Source organism: Antechinus flavipes, chromosome 3, assembly GCF_016432865.1.
Source record: "Antechinus flavipes isolate AdamAnt ecotype Samford, QLD, Australia chromosome 3, AdamAnt_v2, whole genome shotgun sequence".
In the NCBI taxonomy this organism is placed as follows: Eukaryota; Metazoa; Chordata; class Mammalia; order Dasyuromorphia; family Dasyuridae; genus Antechinus; species Antechinus flavipes.
In genome coordinates this window covers 600,877,947-600,901,422 of record NC_067400.1, presented here as the reverse complement: position 1 = coordinate 600,901,422, position 23,476 = coordinate 600,877,947, and the positions used below count along the sequence as shown (strand labels likewise).

Below are 23,476 nucleotides of genomic sequence, written 5' to 3'. Positions count from 1 at the left end.
TCCCCGTGTCTCCATCTTGTTTTGCAGAGCTGAAGTCGTATTGGGAAATATCATTAAGAAGAAAGGATGGAGGTAATGAGTGTGTGCTCCGTGTGGTCATTGTCCCCTGGCCCCAAAGCCCCGGGGAGGAGGGCGGCTTTCCAGAGCTTGGGAAACCCGGGCCGGGGTCCCTGGAACAGGCGGCCTCCAGGCTCGTCCCGAGGCGCCCGGGCCCCAAAGTGCTCTGTGGCAGGAGAAGCCGGAGCGGGTTTCCTGGCTCCTCTTTCTAATTGCCAGGCTAAGTGCCCCAGGGATACCCTGGCAGCCATCGTGCGGGCAGATTATCTTGTACAAACGCGGGGGAGGCAGTGCTTGTTTTTCCTAATGGAGCCCTGATGGAGCGGGCAGGGGCTGGGAGCAAAGCAAATAACGGCCCATGCTTGGGTGACTATGTCACTGGAGAGGAGGGTGCGGCCCCCGGCCCGCTTGTGAAAGGCCGCTGAGATGAGGAGATAATGTATTATTCACGGGAAGAGCTGGCACAGATACAGTGTTTTAAGGTTTATAAAGGGCTTTTACAGACATGAGCCCAGCCACTCCTCACAATAGGAAGGAAAGTCACAGGGGGCCTGTTATCACTTTACAGATGGGGAAACTGAGGCTTGCCCCTGATGACTAATTGCTGAGGGTGAGAAGAGGATGGGAAGGGAGAGCTCTGATGATTCCACATTCTTTGGACCACAATCCTCTGCCTCTAATTTAGCACTGGCATTTGTGGAAAGGAGCTGAGAACTCCTACAGGAGTTCTAAGTAACTAACCTAACTAATCTAACTAATCTAACTGGTTCTCTGTGCTAAGTAGTCTGGAATCCTCACTAAGGACTTTTATTATACCCTACTGTTACAGAAGAGTAATTCAGTGGAATTCAGCAAGCATTTACTGAGTGCCTACTGCTGTGCTAACATTTATTGAGTGCCTACTGGTGTGCCAGCATTTATTGAGTGCCTACTGGTGTGCCAGCATTTACTGAGTGCCTACTGGTGTACCAGCATTTACTGAGTGCCTACTGGCGTGCCAACATTTATTGAGTGCCTACTGGTGTGCCAGCATTTATTGAGTGCCTACTGGTGTGCCAGCATTTACTGAGTGCCTACTGGTGTGCCAGCATTTATTGAGTGCCTACTGGTGTGCCAGCATTTATTGAGTGCCTACTGGTGTGCCAGCATTTACTGAGTGCCTACTGCTGTGCTAACATTTACTGAGTGCCTATTGGTGTGCCAGCATTTACTGAGTGCCTACTGGTGTGCCAGCATTTATTGAGTGCCTACTGGTGTGCCAGCATTTACTGAGTGCCTACTGGTGTGCCAGCATTTACTGAGTGCCTACTGGTGTGCCAACATTTATTGAGTGCCTACTGGTGTGCCAACATTTATTGAGTGCCTACTGGTGTGCCAGCATTTATTGAGTGCTTACTGGTGTGCCAACATTTATCAAGTACCTACTAATGTGCAAATCACTGGGCTAGACACCAAGGAAACCAAGACAAAGCAAAGCAGTCCTTTGGATCGGGAAGCTCACTCTTCTGGAGGGAGGCTCCAGAAGGCTAGCTCCTGGGGGAAACTTTTCAAGACAAAAAAAAAAATGACACTCTACAGTATTAGTTTACTTTGCTATGTATCTTCATTTTCCCTTAAGGGCTTAAGGGGTATCCATCAATTTGAAAGCTCTCATTTGGCCATTAACACACAGAAGCTAGATTTGAAGATTTTCTCCTTTGTTTTTGCCTTTGGGCCGGTATTTGGCACCTAAAGCACTTCCCAGGCTAATTCTGGCCTTTGTACATAGATTTTCCAGTACACACACACACACACACACACACACACACACACACACACAGAGTCCTACCTGCACAACAACCCATCTCCTACCTCTATCCCTCTGCACCAGTTTCATTTCATTAACTCCCTCCTTACCTCCCTTGCTTGAAAACTCTAATTCCATTCATTAATAATAATAAGTAGCTGGTGTTTATAAAATTCTTTACAAACATCACCTCATTTTATCCTCCCAACACCACCAGATAGATGCTGCTATAACCCCCATTTTACAGATTAGAAAACTGAGGCATAGAGGTCACGAAGCTAGCAAGTATCTGAGGCTACATGTCTTCCAGGTTCAATGCTCTCTGCACTGTGACACCACCTAGCTCAACAGGGTCCAAAGATGTCCTCTCACCAGAAGCCCTTCCTGATTAGCCCCCCTCCCCAAGTTGCTAATGTCCTTCCCCCCCCCCCCAGCCCTAGAAATTACTCTGTTCCTACCTTGTATCTGAACGCCTTTGAGGGGAAGCCTTTGTTTTGGGCTTTGTGTTCCCATTACCAAGCATGGTGTCTAGTGCCTCATAGCTACCTTAAAAAATGCTTGTTGAATTGCACTTAATCATTTTCATAAGATCATAGACTTACAACTAAAACTGAATTGAATTCATTAGATCACAGATTTAGAGCTGGAATTGAATTACATTCATAAAATCAGATATAGAGCTGCAGTTGAATTCATATGATTTAGAGTTGGAATTGAATTCATAAGATCATTGATTTAGAATTGGAATTGAATTAAATTCATAAGATCATTGATTTAGAGTTGGAATCGGATTAAACTTGTAAGATCATTGATTTAGAGTTGGAATTGAATTCTAAGATCGTTGATTTAGATTTGGAATTGCACTGAGTTAACCTCATAGGACCATTGATTGAGAGTTGGAATTGCATTTCATTGAGTCCTCAGCTTCCCACAGCTGATCTCTCACCGGTCTCCATCTCAGCTGATTCAGACCCCGTCCACGCCAGGCCAGGGATCCCCTCCGTCTCTCCTTTGCCCACCGCTGCACATCTCTCTTCAGATGGGCAGACCCGGAGTTTCTCCAGACCCACTGCCCTCCTTTCATGCTGTGACCCGGCTGGGTGTTTGCTAGTATCTCGGGTCCTCCAAACCACTAGATGTGATTTCATCTGAAGTGGCAAATGATCACGGCAGTTAATGTGCCTTTATTTTCAGAAATGTCACAAGCAATTAGGATGCTGTGCCTCGTCTCCTTCCCTTCCCTCTCAAGTGCCATTTAAAATCTCAGCCGTTGTTCCTCAAGACGCTGCCACGGCTCTAATTATTTACACCCCTCCTCAGGTCCCATCAAGGTTGTTTCTTTGCTATAATTGATCCTAAAATAAATTCCTCTCTACTCCATAATTAAAGGAAATTGCACTTATTAGCGGATTTCATGATTATGGTAATACATATGGAATGGAGAATACATATGGAAGGAAATGTTAGGTCATCCTCTGCTTCTGGAGGCAGCACGGTGGCGGGATAGCCATGGCAGGGGGAAGGACCCTGAATGTCAACTTAGGGAAGCCAGGGCTTCATTTGGGGACATGACCCCCAAGGGGAAGACGACCACTGCCCTCCGGGAGATTTTTACTTCCTCTTTTGTGCCAATGTAACTCTTCCATCGACCTTGATCAAGACCCCTCCCTTGGCTCTTTCAGAATTTCTGTGGCTGGAAAACTGAGGCCTCTAAACCAGCCCAGAGAGGAGCCTCCAGCCTCAGCTGGGCTGGCTTGGGCATTCCCCTGGCTCTTTGCCAGTGTCCCGAGATGCCCCATGGCATGGAGGTAACCCCAAATGCTCAATCAGTGAACCAGATCTCCCGCCGGTCCTTCTGAGCTGGAAAGGTGCCAGCTCTGGCCCCATTTGTGGGCAGCCATTAAACTCCAAGGCCCCCTCTTGGCCCCGGGTCTGTGTGGCACCTGATCGTCCCCTGATGGGCAGGAAGGCTTTTGTTTTTAGCCAACCTTCACATTGGTTTTTAAAAGCACCTTGGGTACAGCTGGTTGTAGGTCTGGCCATTTGTAGATGCGCCGCCCCGTGTCTGACCAAAGCATCGGTCAGCCCCTTCTAGACTGATGGCGGCAGGGCTCTGTGACGTGGGTGGTCACATCCGTCCATGGCGGGAGCGTAACCTCTCTTCTTCTGTTTTACAGACGATCTAGCCTGGTCATCACAACCAAAATCTTCTGGGGAGGAAAGTAGGTTGATTTATCTCTTTAATGATCTACCTGTTTGTTTGTTTGGACCGGTTCTGTCAGTGTCCAGTCCTCTACAGTTCTTAATCAGGCCCTCTGCCCACAAAGTCGTCCCTCAAGGGGGGCCCCGGTCAGACCCTCAGGAAGGAGAGCTTGCCAGTTCAGGGCATCAGGCAGTTTGGGGGCAAATGGAGGGTGGGCTCCTTAGAGACCCCGGCAGAGGAGCCCCTGTTGGGCCCTGCCTATGCCCCCGGGCAGGGCACAATCTGGGCAGGGGTCAGAAGAAGTCGGATTTGTCATTCATACCTGCTGTGCCCTGTTTTTCAGAGCAGAGACCGAGAGAGGCCTGTCCAGAAAGCACATAATAGAAGGTGAGTCGCAGGGCCACCCCCCAGGGCATCAAAGATTCCAAGAGCAGGAGTGGTAGCTCATGTTTGCCAAAGGGCTGGCTGGTCACCCAGGGCTCTTACCAGCATTACCTCCCCCCTCTTCCCTAACTACCCCGTGTGGTCAGTGGCACGGGGATTATTCTTCCCGTTTTTCAGACGAGGAGACTGAGGCTTGGGAAGAAAGGATGTCCAACTGATGGATATCCAGCCAGTTAGTGGCTGAGCCAGGACTGACCAGTCTTCTGGCTCCCAAACCCAACACATAGACATACACAGTGTATTATCCACCTACATATATACGCACTAGCTATATTGCCTGCACACAGATACGCCACACTCTCACACACGGGCACACACAGGTATTTCTAGTCACACCCACGGGCGTAACCGTCCGCCTGCCGGGCTCTAGGACCGGCTCTGCTAGTCTGTCCCCGGTCTCCGAAGGTGGACCACAGCTTCCCTGCCAAGTCCGAGGGCAGCTTTCGCCTCTTCCGCCCTTCCTGCCCTCCAGGCTGAGCCCGGCCGCTCCCGCATGTCCCGGGTCCTCCGTGGCCCCTTGTTCACGGCTCGTGTCTTCTCTAGGTCTGAAGGCCTCTTTGGAGCGGCTGCAGTTAGAGTATGTGGACGTGGTATTTGCCAACAGACCCGACCCTAACACTCCCATGGAAGGTAGGTCCTCTGGACGAGACGCCAGCCGCCATCTCCCCCACCCCCAAGGCCGGGTTGGACTGGCGGAGAGATGGCGGATGGGGAAGGGAAGTAGCCATCCCACAGCCCCGGGGCCAGAAGGGCCCGAGACCCCCCGGGGCAGGCTCAGTGTGGGGAGTCAACCAGCAAGCCACGGAGAGGCTTTTTAGCCTTCCAGTCCGTGGTCTGGCCAGGGAAGGCAGGACTCCCAGGCGGGGGAGCGGGCGAGACCCTTCCCGCTGGAAGAGAGCCCCGGGAGTCTCTGCGCCTGCGCCCTCGTGGAGCCCCTGTGCTGAGGTGTCCCCGCCGGAAGGAGCAGCGGCTCCCGTCCCGCCTCCGTGCTCACGTTCTGTGTTTCTCAATTGCATGGAATGTCGACCCCCTCCAAGTTAACATGTGGTTAGCGAAGCCAGGCCCCCACTAACCCTAATCTGTCCTGTTTGTGTTGTGTTGGGCGTCTAAATGTCCTTGGCTCTGGGGGGCGTGAGTCGGGCCTCCTTTCTCCTGTCAGGGGAGCAGCGTCAGGGCCCGAAGGGCCCCGTGGGTTGGTTTATTTCGGTCTCTGGTTCTCTGAGCCCACCCATCGCCTCCCCCCCCCCTTCCCTTGCCTCACTGCTTCAGGACATAGAAAATCAGGCCTTTGAGACACGATCCCCAGCCATTCCCCCATCCATTTATTTATATCTCTCTATTTTCCTTAAAACAAGTGGTCTTTGAAAGGTGATTTATCCTCCCTCCCCTCGCCTGCTGCCCCCCTTTGTCATAGCGTGCCTTACAATATTCCAGCAGTTATAAACTCTGGTCTCTTTAAATCTTTCTTTTATCACCAGGGGACCCATTTAGTTCTTCCAAGTCAAGAACATTCATCATAGAAGGTACATAGTACCCGCAGTCCGACTATTGACTTCTGTGTCCAAGTGGCATTTTATGAGACAGATTCTGTATTTTTATTTACACTGCTCCCTTACCCCCCTGATGACAAACTTCTCCATAAAATGCATAAAGAAAAAAAAAAACTTTCCTCTGAAAACATCTTGCAAGTAAAAGGAAAAAATCCAGCTAGCCTCTTAGTTCCTAGTACCCCCTTTCCCCTCCCCCCCCCCATATGGTCACTTCATTGCTTCTCCTCCCTCCCCCTCTCCCTTTCTGCATGCGTGCCCCCGCTCTAACCCCACCCTGCGTGCTTGAGAGCTCTTCAGGTAACGTTCTGCCCGGGGGCCTCCTCCCTGTGGGGGCGGGGGGCAGCAGTGGAGCCCCCTCACGTCTCTGCTGCGCTCAGGGAGTACTGGCTGGAGTAGCGAGTTAGTTGGTGGGGGAGGGGGCTTTGATGGGCATGAACAGGTCAGCGGCCCCCAGGGCGCCTAGCTCGGGGTCCCCGACCCCGTTTTCCCCAGACCTTGACATTTGCAAGACCAGTGTCTCTGATCAGAGGCCAGCGCGGAAGCTGGTAAGTCTGCATTCGTGTCCACGGCTCGCTGGTCGGTGCCAGCCCCCCTACGGCCGACCCCCGTGGGCTTGCTGGTTGTTTGGTTGCCCCCCGCCCCGAGCAAATGATCTCCAGCTGCTGGGCTGCCTGCTGACTGGTCCTCCCCCTGGCCGTGTTAGCCGGACTCCCTCCGCGGGCGGGCCAGCCTCCCCCTCCCAGACCGGGAGGGCTAGAGTTGGGCAAAGCCGGGGAGAAGCCAGTGGCGATTAGGGGCTGCGGGCGCGCCCCCGGCTCATCTCTGCTCCCTCCCCGAGCTAAAAGGCGGCCCTGCCCCGGGAGCGGGGCTCTGTGGCCCAAACGTCAGGGGTCGCCCCTGGAAGGGCTCGGCTGCAAAGCGCTAGACCCTTGTGGCCTCCTTGTTTCTGGGGCTGCTGACGTCGGGGCCCAGCCCTGCTCTGGGGAGGGGGGTGGTGGAGGGATGCCTCCAAAAAGCATATCCTGGGGACACACGGGGAGGGCAGGCGGGCAGGTGGAGAAACCGGAGGGACTTTTGCCCAGCTCTAGCCAGGGATGTGCGTGCGGGCTCTCTGTCTCTCTCTGTCTCTGTCTGTCTCTCTCTTTCTGTCTCTGTCTCTCTCTCTGTCTGTGTCTCTCTATCTTTGTCACACTATGTACCCGTCTCTTTGTGTCTCTGCCTCTCTGTGTGTCTTTGTCTTTGCTCTCTTCCCTTCCTTTTTCTCTCCTCTCTATCTCTATCTCTCTATCTCTGTCTCTCTCCTTGTGTCTGGCTCACTGTCTTTGTGTCTCTGCTCTCCTTCCTTTTTCTCTCCTCTCTTTCTGTCTCTGCCTCTCTCTGTGTTTCTATCTCTGCCTCTGTCTGTGTATGTTTCTGTCTCTCTTTGTGTCTGTCTCTGTTTTCCTCCCCCCCCACACTTTTCTCTCTTCCCTCTCTCTGTCTGTGTCTGTCTAGCTTTGTCACACTATGTACCTGTCTCTCTGTGTCTGTCTCTCTGTCTTTGTCTCTGCTCTCTTCCCTTCCTTTTTCTCTCTTCCCTCTCTCTGTCTCTATCTCTGTCTCTTTATCTCTATCTCTCTCCTTGTGTCTGGCTCTCTGTCTCTGTGTCTCTGCTCTCCTTCCTTTTTCTCTCCCTTTTTCTTTCCTCTCTTTCTATCTCTGCTTCTATGTTTCTATCTCTGCCTCTGTATATGTTTCTATCTCTCTCTGTGTCTCTGTCTCTGCTTTCCTCCCCCCCCCTTTTTCCCCCTCTATCTATCTTTCTCTCCCTCCCTTTCTCTCTCTCTGTGCTCGTGATAGAGTAACATTGTCTTCTTGTTCAGAAGTCAGCAATCTTGTACCAGATATTACCAAACTCTCAGCTTTATTCCTACAGGAATCACACCTTCCCCCAAGCCTGCACCCTGATATAACTCCTCACCCTGTCATTGCATGGAAGGGACATTTCAGTGCATTGTGCCAGAGACCCCTCTGGGGGCCAGACTTGTTATTATCATTTTTAATTTGGGAAGGGCAAGAACTACGGGAGCCTGTGTACAAGAGGTTGTGAAGGAGGCGTGTGAATGTGAGCGTGGCCGAGTGCTTGTGTCTGGGCGCCGGGAGTACGGATGGGCATGCGTCCAGTTTTTGGTTTTCCTGTCCCCTCTGGCTATCTTCTCGAAGGCATGTGTAGTTAGCGCCTTGGCTGAAAAGAAACACAGGACATGGTTCTGCATGGTGACGGTATGGCTGACTGCCTGAGCAGGTGTTCCTGAGAGTGTTTCTAAAAATTTAACACGGCAAGGTTTAGATAGAAGAGGACCCAAGACCGTGGGTTTGGACAATGAGCCAGGGGTACCCCCACCCCAGCCTTTCATCTTCAAAACAAAGTGACCATTGGAGAATCCACGAACTGCCACAAATGGGAAAGTTGAGGTCTGTCTCACCGGTACACAATAATAGAGAAATAATAAATAATAATAGCCACAATAATAATTACTGACATTTAGCATTTTAAGGGTATTCGATCTGGTCTTCCTAAACAATCCTATGACTTAAGTGCTACAGCTGTCATTATTATCATTATTTTTTTACTGCCCATTTTGCAGATGGGGAAACAGAAGGCTAGAGAAAGGAAGTCAGTCACTGCTAGGCCTTTATTAAGCATTTACTGTCTAGCAGTGATTGCCGAGGTCACCCAGCTGGTGTCAGAGACGGGATCTTAAACTCACTTTCCCTCTGACTAATTTTAGGACATTTAAATTTGATGCTACATGTCAGTAAAAGTCCATAATAGAAAGATTAGAACAAACTCTGCAGCAGGGGCAGGGGTTTACGTGTAATCTCCCCAGAGCCCGATGCAAGAGCTCCGTTCATCCCAAGACTTGTGCGTTCTTAGCCAAGGGGGAACATAAGCCTAAAGGCACCAGCAATGGGACTTGGGTCTTCCCAGCCTATCCAGTCTTGTAGATGGATATCAGCCAGATTAGGAATTAGCTAATGGTCCAAGAGGAATGGTAGCAATGACTACTAAAGTCTGTGGCAAAGCTTTCCTCGGAGCACGGCATCCGTGCCAGCCTGAAGACACCTTGTGGAGAAATACTGTCCAGGTTGAGTCTGGGCTCAGAATATAGAGCAGGAAGGAGTCTTGGGGAGGAGTTAGTTGGACACCTCATCCTAAAGATGCAAAAACCGATAGTTCAGTTCTAAAAGAAATCCAAGCCATGGTGGTGTCTGGGAATATCTGCCCAATGCAGGGCTTAATTCAGGTTTGGGGGGGAACCTAACATCTCCTTTTCAGTGACCTCGCCTTCCCCACCCCCATGACAACATAAAAGGAGTTAATCAATGGAAGTGGTTAGGATTCTGAGGTGGTAAAATGCTAATAACTTGTTTTTAGAAACACTTGTTCTCAAACTTTCATTTCCACTTTACATTGCAATCTGCCTTGCAAGCACTGTATCCTTAGGGCCATCTTCCCTGCCCAGCATCTTAGAAGTCTCCTGGAGACTTTGGGATAATCTGGTGGGTTACACCACAACACATCATGACATTACATGACAACACATCAGGAAGGCCATACCAAGATTAGGTGGAATTATAACAATCGGAGGCCTAGTTGTCCTGTTTTAAATATCACAGCACGTCCCACAGGCCCACCAATCGGCAGTTGTTCACTAAACAGACGATGGGACGATCCCATCCTGTCGATTTTGTTTTTGTTTTCTTTTCATTTTTCTACTCCCCTCTCCCACCTTTGGTTTGTTCCTTCGAAGGGCAATTAGAGACTGACAAAGTATTTCTCCTTTGTGTCACCAGAATCCCCAGTGGCTGACTCAAGCCTAGAAAGGGAGTGTAGATAACACAGAGATTATCTCCCTGTCTAGATCTGAGTCGTCCTCCTCCCTAAAGACTTGAGTTCAAAAGTTCTCATTTCTCCCCAGAGATTCTGCCATTCTGTGATGGAAGTTTCCTTAAAAGAAGGAAGGGAAGAAAGAAATTGAAAAGAAAGATGTACAATCTTCTAGCTCCTGCCCTCAAAATGCCATTTTTATCTGAATCAATGGAATAGCCCCTGGTCAACCAAGACCACTCCTGCATGATTCCTTTCCCAGGCCTCTGTTTGGGAAGCTGACCTAATCCCCAAAATGACTTGAGCATAAGAGCGAAAATGCAGTTGTCCCTCCCCATGACCTCCCCCCACACACATATCAGATAATTCCTAACGCTTTGTGAATTATCGTGACCTTTGACCACGTGAATATCGTAATTTGGCTCATTCCATTTTGGTTTTCAGAATTTAGTTAGTAGGATCTGAATCAAAGGGAGGAAAATGGGTAAAATCAATCACTTTTTCCTGTATTTCACCTTTTTAATTGTAACCTCATTAAGCTGATCTAATCCAACCTGGATGATTGATTATACACTTCTATTCTTCCCCTGAACAGAAAACAATCTATTTGGAATCTTAAATCACATCTTCCTGGTCTCATCAGCCCCTCATTTCAGCCTAATCTACCACATTCAAAGGTCACATTCAAGATCCCCTTTTTTTTTGGAGAGAGATTTGTAATTAAATATTTGGGGTAATTGTTTCAAGATCAACTTTTTGGGTTTATTGTTTCATTGTGTTTGTTTGTTTTTAATTCCTTTCCCCTGAAAATCCCTTTTGTAACCAAGTTTGAAGCCTAGAAATACACTGCTTGCAAGATGTCTTTGCAGTAAACTCTCTCCCTTTTCCCCTTGGTGTCCTGCCCTTTAATTTGCCAGATGCTCCACAGACAGCAGACCATCATAACGTCTTCCTACTCACTTTCCCTTTCCTTTACAACAGAGACTGTCCGAGCCATGACGCACGTCATCAACCAAGGAATGGCCATGTACTGGGGCACATCCCGCTGGAGCTCCATGGAGATAATGGTAGTGTGGGGCCCTCGACCTTGAATGACCTTTGAGAAGGCAATGGGCCGGCCCACCAGTCAAGGCTGACCAAAGGGCCCAAAAGCCATCTATGAAACTGTGGGTCAGGGAGAGGGGTGGGCTTGTGATTTCGTTGATAGAGGGAACTACCAAGTGAGGGAATTCCCTCCGCCAATTCAGACTCAGACCTAATGTAGTTATCTTATACATAAATATACATACATTCATACAATGTATATATACATGTATACATGATACATAGGATACATATATCATATACATAAATATACTTCCATTTATACAATGTGTATACACATGTATGCATGGTACATAGGATATATATATCATGTGCATAAATATACATCCATTTATACAATGTCTATATATCATACATATGACAAATATCATATACATAAATATACATACATTTATACCATGTATATACACATGTATACATGATACATAGGATACATATATCATACATAAATATACATGCATTTATACAATGTATATACACATGTATACATGATACATAGGATACATATATCATGTGCATAAATATACTTCCATTTATACAATGTATATATATCATACATATGACAAATATATACATAAATATACATACATTTATACAATGTATATACACATGTATACGATACATAGGATACATTTATCATATACATACATTTATACAATGTGTATATAGCATACATATGACACAAATATCATATACATAAATATACATTCATATATGACAATACTCTTTGGGAGATGGTACTAGAGATGATTTCACTAGCATAAGGAACTTTCAATAAGGAAACATCCTCTGCCAAGGTAGATAGACTCCAGCTCTGTTAGGTATGAGGAGTTATAACTTGTCAAATAACTTGTCCAGGATCATGCAACCAACATGTATCAGAGGTAGTACTCGAACTCAGGTCTTCTGGATTTCAAGACTGGCTATCTAAGTAATAATGTCCTACATGAACATAAAAATAAAAATAGCACTTTTTAAGTTACACTATTATTAGTCCTCCAGTGAGTCTGGGATCTCTGCTAGTACAGCTCTTCCCCATGTCCTTTCACAGGACCCTGAGGGCTGGGGAGGAGAGCCTTCCCGAAAGTCCCCTTATAGATCATAGAATCAGAGTCAGAAAGCTCCTTAGAAGAACTCAAGTCCAAAGCCCTCAGAGGCACAGAGATGGGACGTACAACTAGTAAATGTCAGAAGCAAGACTTGGTTTTCCTGGCTCCAAATCCAGTTTCGCATCCACTGTGCCCTAACAGCACCATGGAACAGGCTACTCTTCTCCCCATGTTACTAATGAGGAAATGGGCTCAGAAGTGTCAAATGGCTTAATCATGGAGACACAGCTGGGAAGTAGCAGAGAGGTCTTAAACCCAGGTCTTCCTTCCTAGGGTTTTTCCCACTAATCCTCAGATTTTAAAAATCATTATGATAATTATAATAATAAAACTTCACGTGGGTGTAGTACTTTAGAGAGCACCGAGTGCTTGCTCCAGATCTTCTCAATCTCTCTTAGAGCCTGTTAAGAGAGGTTTTTAGCTTCCAGGACTTAGAAGGCAGACTTAGGCTCAACCAAGGAAGCTCTCCTAGAGTGGAAGGGGCTTTCTCAGGAAACAGGCAGTGCCCCTTTTCTGAAGGTCCCCTGGCAGACAGATGACTCCTCAGAGACAACATAGCGGGTATTCTTTCGGTATCTGGGTTTGGCTAGGTGGCTGCTAAGATCCCTTCCAGCTCTCCAATTCTCCGATGGTGCATCATGCCCCTTGTGAGTTTGCCAGATATTATTATTCCCCTTTTACAAGGGAGAAAACTGAGAAAAGTTTCAGAAATAACAACCTGCTGACCCCAAAGCCATATAGCTAGGGCCCACTCAGCTGTTCTGTCCCTTCCTCCTGCCCTGTGTTTTGGGGCAAGTGATTATGATGTTGATGGTGATTTAAAGAGGCAAGAGTTCTCGGGAGCCCAGTTCCAGTGGATGCTTCTTAATTATTCTGAGGTCTGGTGGGATGAAAACAGCAGGGCGCATTAGATTCTCCTTGACTTAATATGGTGACAGGGGAGAAGGCTGGAAGAGGGGAATCATCTGTCTCTCTCTGTAACCAAGAAGCCTCCTGTTTGTTAGCTCCATCCTGTGGCTTTGCTGTGCCCTTCTCCTAAATACTCTCAACATTCAGTGAAAGGAGCCTCCTCTAGCCTCTCTACCAGCTCCATGCGTAATCTGGTCTCGATTCCCTAAAAAAGTCAAATGGGATTTCCATTTGAGATTAAGCCCAACCTGTCCAAAAGCCCCCAACCAATATTAGAGAGGTTTTTGAGGTTAATTCTATACCAGACTCTGGAGGTGATCTGTAGAAGTATCCCTTTATTCTGAAGAGTTTGGGGGAGTTTATTCTATACCAGACTCTGGAGGTGATCTGTAGAAGTATCCCTTATTCTGAAGAGTTTGGGGGAGTTTATTCTATACCAGACTCTGGAGGTGATCTGTAGAAGTATCCCTTTATTCTGAAGAGTTTGGGGGAGTTTATTCTATACCAGACTCTGGAGGTGATCTGTAGAAGTATCCCTTTATTCTGAAGAGTTTGGGGGAGTTTATTCTATGCCAGACTCTGGAGGTGATCTGTAGAAGTATCCCTTTATTCTGAAGAGTTTGGGGGAGTTTATTCTATACCAGACTCTGGAGGTGATCCCGTAGAAGTATCCCTTCTGAAAAGAGCTGGGGGGGGAGGGAATTGTTCCATACTGGACTCTGGCTGGAGATGACCCAGGTGGAATATAGAGCTTCCCTGAATATATATATATCATGGTGCTGACTGGTTCCCGGAGGTAACCTTAAAGAAGTCCATGCATTGACCCCCAGAACACTGAGCATTGCAGTGGTCAAGCTCCCCCCTGCACATTATGCTAATGAGGGCCTCCCCAGGGAGGTTCACAGCCCCCAAGGCTGGTCTGCCCATTTACCCCCATGCTGGCATCTTTTTACTCATGCAGGGTGAGCTAGCATGGTAGAGCAGGGACAGCTGGGGGAGCACTGGGGAGAGCACCAGGCCTGAGTCAGAGATTCAGTTCAGATCTGGGCTCAGACACTTCCTTGCCAGGTACCCCTGAGTAGGTCACTTAATGCAGTTTGTCTCAAGTTTCCTCAGCATGGATTGGGAAAGGAAAAGGAAAAGTATCTCTGCCAAGAGAATCCGGGAAGGGTTCACAAAGAGTCCAATATGATAGAAAAATGACTAAACAACAAAATATAGAATAGTGGAGATAGAGCCGAAAAGAGCCCGGGTGCGGTCCTGCTTCTGACCCTTACTGTGAGGTTTTTACCTTTAATCAAACCCACATAGCCCTCCCTGGCCCTTGCATTATTGATCCTGTAGCTGCCCCAAGAGACCAAACCAAGCCAGCCCATCCTCCATGTGGGTAGCATTCAGATAGCTGAAGAAAGTGGCAGTGTCCTCTTAAGTCTCATCCCCCGGATAGATGTCCCAGGTCCTGAGCATATATTCCAGTGGTATCCTCTCCCCTTTGGGGTCATCCCCGTTTGTCCATGTCTTTCCTCAGATATGGCACCCAAGACACAGCAGAGTGCTCCACTTGGGGGTCCACTCGGAGAAGTATCCCTTTCTTTATTCTGAAATAAATACGCCCTGGATTTCTTATCTCACTGCTTTACCTCCTTCCCTGGACTCCCAGCCAAGCAACCCTCAATGTAGAGAGCAGATCCCCTGGGGTTGAGTCATTGGAGACCGTGGTCCAGTGGAAACAATCAGTGGATTTAGTCATTGCATCTGGGTTCCTCCTTGTTCCCTCTGTGACTTGTGGCAAAATCAAGTGTCCTTGTCTGGAAAATGGGGCTTGACTGAGTGAACTCTGATGTACTTGTCACTTGACACTTCATGAGTTGACTCTGGAGGTGTGATTTATTGACATGATCCATTGTATCTGACCTGTATCCCCGCTGTTTTGTAAAAGGGGGTGTGTGTGTGTGGTCTCCTTGGCAGGAAGCCTATTCAGTGGCTCGGCAGTTTAACCTGATCCCACCAATTTGTGAACAAGCTGAATATCACATGTTCCAGAGGGAGAAGGTGGAGGTGCAGCTTCCGGAGTTGTTCCACAAGATAGGTAGGTCCTGGCTTTCCCAGATCTTTTGAGTCCAGCCTCTGCCCTCTGCCCGCTGCCCGTCCCCGGGTCCTGGGTAACCTTAGAGGGAATGACATTAGCCGGAGAGCCCAGCTGGAAAATCTAGGGAACCTCAGAGGTCACCCAAGGCCAGATGGATGGATGGGGGGGAGAGACAGAGGCAGAGAGAGAGAAAGGAAGAGAGAGAGATGAACAGATAGATGGATAAGGTAGAAAGACAAATGATAGAAAAAAGATGGATGGATGGATAGATAGAAAGATAAAAATAGAAAGCTAGAAAAAAAGCTAAAAAGAAAGAAACAGATAAGGTAGAAATACAGATGATAGAAAAAAGATGGACGGATAGAAAGATAAAGAAAGAAAAAGATAAAGGTAGAAAGACAGAAAAAAGATGGATGGATAGAAAGATAAAGATAGAAAGAAAAAGAGGTAGATAAAGGTGGAAAGACAGATAAACAATCTGTGTTTTTCCCGTTATCCCAGGCGTGGGTGCAATGACCTGGTCTCCTCTGGCATGTGGGATTGTTTCTGGGAAGTACGACAGCGGGATCCCACCCTACTCCAGAGCCTCGCTGAAGGTAAAGTCCATCCTGACGCGCCGGGGGCTCTGGTCAGGACCCTCGCTTCCCTCCCCTGGATGGCTGGGTGGCCGGCACAAGGCCTGCGGGCCTTCCCGGGGCCGGCCATGGCCCCTCTCAGGCGGTAGAGAAGCCGGGAGCACGGGCCCATTTTGCATCACCGAGCCCCCTCCCCCTGCCGGGACGCTGAGAGCCAGGGGGACCTGATGGGGCAGACGGGGAAATTCAGCAGTCTGAGGAGGAGCCGCCAGGGTGCGGGCGGGGGCGGGCAGAGCGCCCCCAGCTCCAGCCTTGTGGCCGAGGCCACGGGGCCCTGTCCCCCCCACCCCCGCCCCGGAGCTTTCCTGGGCCGGGGTCCGTGCTTCCCACAGTGGGAGGGGAAGGAGCCTGGGACTTCCGAGCCGCATTGTCTCAGGCTCGGGGAGAGGGGCCCTGACCCGTGACCCGCACCCCAGGACTCTCGGGGCTTCCTCAGCAGCATCTCTTGCACCCTCCGGTGATTTGCAGCCACCGCTGGTCAGGCCCCGGCGCCTCTCGGTCTAGAGCCAGAGAGAGGAGGGCCCGAGTTCAGATTCTGCCTTATCCGCTAACCAGCCGTGTGACTGAGCGGGGGGAGGGCGGGAGGTGATGCTAAGAGCACCCGCTCCCAGGAGAGCAAAGCAGAGGCGCTAACCCGCCGCTCTGCGTCAGGGAGCAGCAGCCCCGCCTCAGCAGCCGTCGCTGGCTCCCTAGTGCCCCAACAACACGCTCCGCTCCGGCTGAAAGGCCTCCCGGGCGGGGCTCGGCCCGGGGCGCTTGTCTCTCAGCCTCCCCCACCGCTGGGTCCTCCGCGCCCCTCCCGCCCCCTCTGGGCACCGCCCCTCCTCCCCCAGGCCCCGCCTTCCCTCCCCCCTCCGCGGGTCTCCTGGGCTCCCTTCTCCCTCCCAGTGAGCGGCGGAGTATAGATTCCTGCGGAAGGGGCTCAGAATCCGCGGATAAGCTGATTCCCTCCGTGGGGCGGGAGAGCCACACTGTCATTTGTGCTTTGGTCTAATGGGAGCCCCTGGGGGGCGGGGCACACCGGAAGCACCTCCAGGGGTCATTTCCTGGCTCCCCCTGGCCACACCTCTGTCCTTCGCCTTGAACCTCCGATTCCTTAAGGCTCAGGGAGGTCGGTACAATGGGCTGCTCCCATCCGCCCGCCCCGCGGGTGGGCTGTAGGGGGTGATGGGCTCCGGCCTCTGATCCCGGTCCGTGCCTCGGGGGGAGCCACAGGTGCCAGAGCGGGGGCGGGGCGTCCCGGTCTCAGGCAGGGGGCACTGGAAGGGGCTGGAGGCGACCCTTCGACCAGGAGAGGGGCGCGCTGGGGGCCGCGGCCTCTCTTGTGGGCCTCACCGCCGTGTCCTCCCTGCCTCCGTCCTAGGGGTACCAGTGGCTGAAGGACAAGATCCTGAGTGAGGAGGGCCGGCGGCAGCAGGCCAAGCTGAAGGAGCTCCAGGCCATCGCCGAGCGTCTGGGCTGCACCCTCCCCCAGCTGGCCATCGGTGAGGGGAGACGGGAGGGGAGGGAGGGCCGCGGGCCACGGCAGACCCCCCTCAGATATTTACTGGCCGCGTCATGCTCAGTTTCTTCATCCGTAAAGTAAGGGGCTGCGGCTGAGGGTCTCTGAGGCCCTCCGGGTCTGATCTCTGGCCCATGAAAGGCAGGGGAGAAGGGGAAGGCTGTTCCCAGCAAGGGCTCCCACAGAGGCTCCAGCCTCTGCCCGCCCAGGCCCCGAGCCCCGCCACGGCCTTTTCCTGGGCCTGCGGGTCATTCCCCGCAAAATGCGCTGGATCTGGGGAAGTGCAAAAACCGGCCCTGCCCCCGAGGAGGGAGGCCCCAAGCGCGCGGTCAGCTCCAGAGGGAGGCGCTAGCAGCCGGCGCTCCGGGCAGAGCCTGCTGCCAGCCTCCCGCTCCAGTCCCGCCATCCTGGCCCTCCTCCCACCCCCGGACCTTTCTAGAAAGTCCTCTCGCCTCCCCGGACCCGTCCGGCTCCCTTCAAGGTTTGGGCCCAACGGGCGCCTCCTCCTCGAGGCCTTTCCCGTTGCCCCCTTTGACAGTGCCCTCCCCGCCCCAGGCCGGAAGCCACGCAGCTCCTCTGTGCCAGGCAGGGGCCAAGGGAGGCCCTACAGGGATCCCCATTCTACAGATGAAGAAACTGAGGCAGAGGCTCTCCCAGCTTGTAGGGGGCGGAGGCGTGTTTGAATTCAGGTCCCCCTAACTCTAGGCATAATGTTCTGTGTCCTGCACCACCCAGGGCCGGTGCAAAGGAGAGAAAAGAGAGAGAAAGGAAGGAAGGGAGGCCGAGGGAAGGAAGAAAGAAGAAGGAGAGAGGGAAGGAAGGAGGAAGGAAGGGAAGGATGGAAGGAAGGAAGGAGAGAAGGAAGGGAGGGAAGGATGGAAGGAAGAGAAGGAAGAAATAAAGAGCAACAAATTTTGCACTTAGCCATTCTATGCTAAAGGTTGGGGGAAAATATAAAAATACAATCTCTGCCCTCTGGGAGTTGACATTTCTGATGGCAGGAAGTAATGACATGGCCCAGGGTCCTCTGGTGCCGGTGAATAGGCCCAGTGGAGCGGCTCTGACCCCTGGGTCGGGGGTGCAGCAAGGGGGCCCAAAAGCTGCTGGCCACAGTGAGAGGGGCCGGCCCAAGGGGCAGCTGTGAAGTACGGCCTTCCCAGCAAAGTGTAAGCTCCCTGGGGGGCAGGGCCCGTTTGTGGCCTTGTGGGAGCCCCCCAACAGACCCTAATAACTGCTTGTGGGGTGTCCCCAGCCTGGTGTCTGAGGAACGAGGGCGTCAGCTCGGTGCTGCTTGGAGCCTCCAACGCAGACCAGCTAATGGAGAATATCGGTGCCATCCAGGTGAGCCCCCCTGCTTGGCCGGTGGGGGGAGGGTTAGAGGGCCACCCTTCCTCAGCTTCCCCTTGACATCCTCTTGGGCTCCCCCTTCCTCCCCAGGGCCGGTTTCCCAGGGGCTCGGGCTGGGCCGCAGGGTCTCCAGGAAGCTAAAAGCCGAACGTTCCTTGGGCCCTGGTAGCTCCAGGGGCCGAGGTCACTACCCAGCAGCCCAGGACAGAAAAGATTAGTCTGGGGGGCTCTTACTGGACCCTTGGGGAGCTCTCGGACCATGTCCTGCACCAGACTCGGGCCAAAATTTGGGGCCATTTCATTCCTTCCCAATCCTTCCCCATTTCTCAGCCTCTCACAGATCTGGGTGTTTGTACTGAGGAGCAACTGCAGCGAGGGGATCATCTTTCTGGGGGTTCAAACACTGGCCAAAGGGACCTTCCCTTTGGCTCCTACCCCCTGCCTCCCACCCTTCCTCAGTGTTTCCATCACTACCCATCAGTCACACATAGATCCCAGCGATACTCCTGACCCATGATGGGCTGTCTGTCTGTCTGTCTTTGCAGGTCCTTCCCAAATTGTCATCCTCCATCATCCACGAGATCGATAGTATTTTGGGCAATAAACCCTACAGCAAAAAGGACTACCGCTCCTAATCCCCCCTCCCCTCCCCCAGACCTGCCTGGACAGTCCCCGTCCCCCTCCCAGCCTCCTGTCCGCTCGCTTAAGCCATTCCCGAAGCAAGGTGAAGCCTGTGCTTGTGCATCCAAGAACACGCGTCGAGACGTCCTCGGGAAGATCCTTCAGACATTACTGTGAGACCACATTCGCTGCTTTCCTACAATAAAATTTATTTCGTGCTCAAGAAACGGCCCGCGCGGGGAAGGCTCCTCCTCCGGGGCTCCACGCTTCGTGGCTGGTCTGCTCAGCTCCGCCGCCGCCCGGAGGAGGCCTAGAACTGGTGGTGGCGTCGGTCAGAGGCCGGCGCATTCTCCCGGGAGGAGCCCCCTCCGAGCGTGTCCGCCAGCTCGTCACTCGCACGCACGCAGTGGATTTGTGGAGGGACCTTCTCCTGAGAACCTGGAAGGCCCAGGGCTTCCAGAACGCCCCCCCCCCTTATTCTCAGTTCTTTGGTTTCTCAGCAGAAGGCTGACCCAGGTTTGGAGAGTTCGCTTCCCGCCCCCAGCCCACCCTCACCCCCCCCACTCCCTCCAGCATAAAGTCTCCCTCTTCTCCCGGCCTCCTGCTAAGTAAGGTTAGAGTGGATCCAGGTCTTCTGAGAAAAGAAAAATTGTATCCAAGGGGCCCCTTAAACACGAGCCTGTGCAGGAGAGAGACCCCGGTCCGGGAGTCCGGAAGAAGTCCAGCAGCCGCGGCTCCTCAGCGTAGGAGAGAATGGCCGCCGTCACCAGAACCGACACTTTCCTCCGCTGGATGATGGCCATGAGAGCACAGCCGAGGCTCGGACTCTCAGCAAGGACCGCAGCGGCTGCCTGGTGAGAAGTGACGCCCCCTCGGGGACCCCAGGCCGGGCGCCCCAGCCCCTCTCTCACACGACCCAGTTAGCTCTCCCTCGCCCCCAAGCTCCAGCTGCCTTCCTGGTGGAGACCCTGGCTCCCCCGGGGCCTAGCCCGAAGCGGGGCGACAGGCAGCAGTACCGCCCACTCTGAGGAGTCCAGGTTTGGGGTTCCGGGTCGTACCTTTTGGGACTTCACACAGACACAGACTTCCACACTCCCTTGCCCCGTCCTACAACCCTTGGCCGGGGTGGGCAGCCCAGACAATAAGGAACCCAACCCCCACCCCAGTGGGACTTTGCTGGGACTTTCTCAGGCATCCATTCCCACTTCCGGTTTCTAAGGGGCTGCCATTCCCAGACTTCCCCTCTCTGACCCCCACAAGTTCAGGAGGAGCCGGGCAGGTGACCCTGTGCCCAGGTGACCAAACCCCACGAGATGTCAGAATCTTGTCTGTCCCCCAGGAGCGAGGCTGGCCCTCAATCCCCCCCACCCAGACTCCCAGCACCCCCCCCACCCCGAGAGCTTTGTCCCGAGTAACCAGAGGCAGTGGCCATGAGATGGGGGGGGGGGGTGTCACCTTCTGAACAACCGCGGTCCAGACTCAGGCTCGTTGGCGGCCAGCGCCGCTTTGTTAGGTGGTCCCTGTATGTCGGGCCCCAGACCGTGAGAAGGGACAGACCAGGCCGGAGCCGTTCCCGAAGCTGCCCGGCACACCTAGCCGTGGGGACGCTCATACCCGCTGCCCCCGTTCCTGCCGTCTCTGAGCAGTGCCCGCAGTAAAACTGCCTCCATGCCCCGAATGTCCCAGAATCTGAGCTGAGAGGGACCCCCTGTCCCAAAGGGCCAAGCAGCCCGAGGGGCACAACTCGGGACCCCCAGGAGCCCAGATTGGCTCTGTGCCCATCGCTGACCAGTGAGTGTCCCCGTGTGCTGGGCACATGGTGGCAAAGGCTAGGGATACTGGGGCAAAGGAAACACGTCGGACCAGCCCAAACACAAAGTGCGGTTCCGGGCTCGCCGCAGAGGGGTGACGGGAGCTGTGAAGGGTGAGGTGGGCATGGTGAATTAGCAAGCGAGAGTGCCCGGATGTTGCCATCACAAGGCAGGGGCTTTGGGGGGCATCCCCCACACTTGAGGGGTCCCCTAGCCCTCAGGCCTTCTCTCCCAGCACTGACTTGGTGGCTTTTGAGGGACCAGGATCTCCAGGCCCGGGGAAGCTAGTCTCCCACAAGGGCAGAGGGAGGATCAGCTTCCCTGGACTGACCAGCTTCAACCCATGGAATCTCAAGGGGAGAAGGAACCCAGCTTTCCAGGATTGTGGCCAGGAGGGAGTCCCAGCAGTCTGGCCAGGGAGGACCCTCAGGGAGAGGAGGAAAACCCCCCGGGAAAACCCATGTCCTGAGGAAAGGCCCAGCGGGTGCCAGTGATGACCGGCACTCTCAGGATCAGAACCGGGGGGGGGGGGGGGCGGCGGTGAATGGGCCAGCCCAGGGATCCTGGGGTCTTTTGGTGTCATGGACCCCTTGGGAAGCTCACGGAGCTCATGAGGCAGGATCACGAGAGAGGGATCTCAGGCCAGAGGAGTGACCCCAGGTTGGTCGCCCCTGAGCCCAGCTGCCCCGGGAATTGCTTTGGCTTCCTCTGGTAGATGAAGAACTTGGCCCAGAGGCCGGCGGGGTCCGGCCCACAGATCACAGCCCTGTTACAGGTCGGGTCCTTGGGCTGGTCCTGAAGGGTGTCAGTTCTACATCAGCCAGAACCAAATGAGCCTCCAGGTGGCAAGAGGGCCCCTGCTGGTGCCAGGGGAACAACCCGCCCTGGCCCTGAACCCACCTGTGGCGGGCTGACCTGGGATTGGGAGCGCTCAGCCAGGCACAGGAAGCAGCCCCCACCTTGGGCACAGGTGCAGGAAGAGTCCCCCCCACCCTGTCAGGTACAGGTGCTGGAAGCAGCCCCCCTCAGGCTCAAGTAGTGGGGGTCCTGAGGGGGTGAGAATGCTGGGACAAGAGGCACTTCAGAGTCCAGAGCCCCTCCCGGAGAGGGATGTTTCTTCCTTTGTGGGCACAGGTCAGGGGGGAGGGGAGTCAGCTCTCACCCCGAGTTCTGGTTCTTGCACACTCCCGCCTTCCTTAAAAATGGCCAGTGGGTGCAAGCAGGCGGGAAGGGGGCCCGGGGCGTGGCCGTGCCCTCTGAGCAGCTCTGCCCTGGGAGGGCCTTTAAGTCTTGGGGCTCCCACCCCCGGGTCTGAACCCAAATCTCTGCAGAAGCCATTCAGTGGGGGCCGCTAGCCTTTCTTGTGTCTGTCTGGGGTCACCCCCCCAGTGGGCCAGGCCTTTGGGGGCCTCCTCAGAACCATCTCTAAATGCACAAAATTGCGCGGGGAGATTACGGGGAATCAGCCGGACTGGAGGGAAGGTGTCACTTTTCCCCTCAGAATTCTGGGAGCCCTGGAGACCCCAGAGGGCGGAGGATCTCCGGTTAAGAGCCTCAGAGGGATCGGATTAAATGTTCCCAGAGACAGAGGAGTCCAGGGTTGGGAGGCCAGGTCACCCATGGAAAGGCCGGGCAGGGCTGGGCGCGCCTCCCGCCCCCACCGTTCTGCAACCCTCAAGTTACCCATCCCCGCACTCCCACGGCCTCCCAGCGGGGGGCGCCTTTCCAAACCTGGGTCTCCCCAAGTTCCAAGAGGGGCTCGTTCTCATCTTCTGTTCTCTTCCTGTCATGTAAATAACGTGCTCGGACTTGGGTTTTCTCTCTAATAAGCGTCATGTATGTACGGGCACGCGCATATACGGACATATGTCTACACACGGATGTCAGCCGGTTTCCAAGCTAACTGCGTCACCTGTCTAGGCCCAAACCTCCATAGAACATCGCGCTTCCAAGTGAAGATTCGGACTGAGCTCCGGCTCTTGTATTTATGGAATGAAAAATAAAATAGAAGCCTTATTGACCGCGGCTCTTTCGGCTCCTGGTTCTCCTCCTCCCCCCTCCCCTCCCGCAGAGCCCGAGATCGGAGCTTCGGGGGACTAGGGGGAGTGGCGGAGGGACCCTGGGACAAGGGGTCAGCGCCGTCCTCGCGCTGCAGTCCTTGCACCCATCCCCCCTCCTGCGCTCACCCCACGATGCCCCCCCCCAAGTCAATTCAGCCAATAACCGAGAAGGAAAAAAGCCATGGGATGGCTTTTACCTTCACTCATTTTTGACCAAAAAGGGGCGGGGGGCGGGGGGCGGGTTGGGGGCCCTGTCTTATCCGTTGTCTCCATTTTTGCCGGAGATCCCTAGGAATGGCCACGCGCCTGCCTCCGCCTGCTCAGGCCACGCCTCTTTGTCGCGTGATGGGGGAGGGGGCTTCTTGTCCCCCGGGACGCC

The 23,476-nt window shown here is 53.0% G+C and overlaps 1 protein-coding gene across 5 annotated transcripts in view; it reads left to right on the top strand.

The window, feature by feature from the left end:
- KCNAB2 (potassium voltage-gated channel subfamily A regulatory beta subunit 2) overlaps positions 1-23,057 on the top strand; it is a 184,599-nt gene extending 161,542 nt beyond the window's left edge. For all 5 annotated transcript variants that reach the window (XM_051988717.1, XM_051988716.1, XM_051988719.1 and 2 more), the window contains 10 exons: positions 28-72; positions 4,021-4,065; positions 4,390-4,433; positions 5,034-5,120; positions 10,893-10,978; positions 15,002-15,122; positions 15,624-15,718; positions 17,121-17,241; positions 18,511-18,599; positions 19,151-23,057. In XM_051988717.1, the coding sequence (XP_051844677.1) occupies positions 28-72; positions 4,021-4,065; positions 4,390-4,433; positions 5,034-5,120; positions 10,893-10,978; positions 15,002-15,122; positions 15,624-15,718; positions 17,121-17,241; positions 18,511-18,599; positions 19,151-19,240 (823 nt within the window). In that variant the 3' untranslated portion in view covers positions 19,241-23,057. The remainder of the gene's footprint in view (positions 1-27; positions 73-4,020; positions 4,066-4,389; positions 4,434-5,033; positions 5,121-10,892; positions 10,979-15,001; positions 15,123-15,623; positions 15,719-17,120; positions 17,242-18,510; positions 18,600-19,150) is intronic.
- Positions 23,058-23,476: the final 419 nt, after the last annotated feature.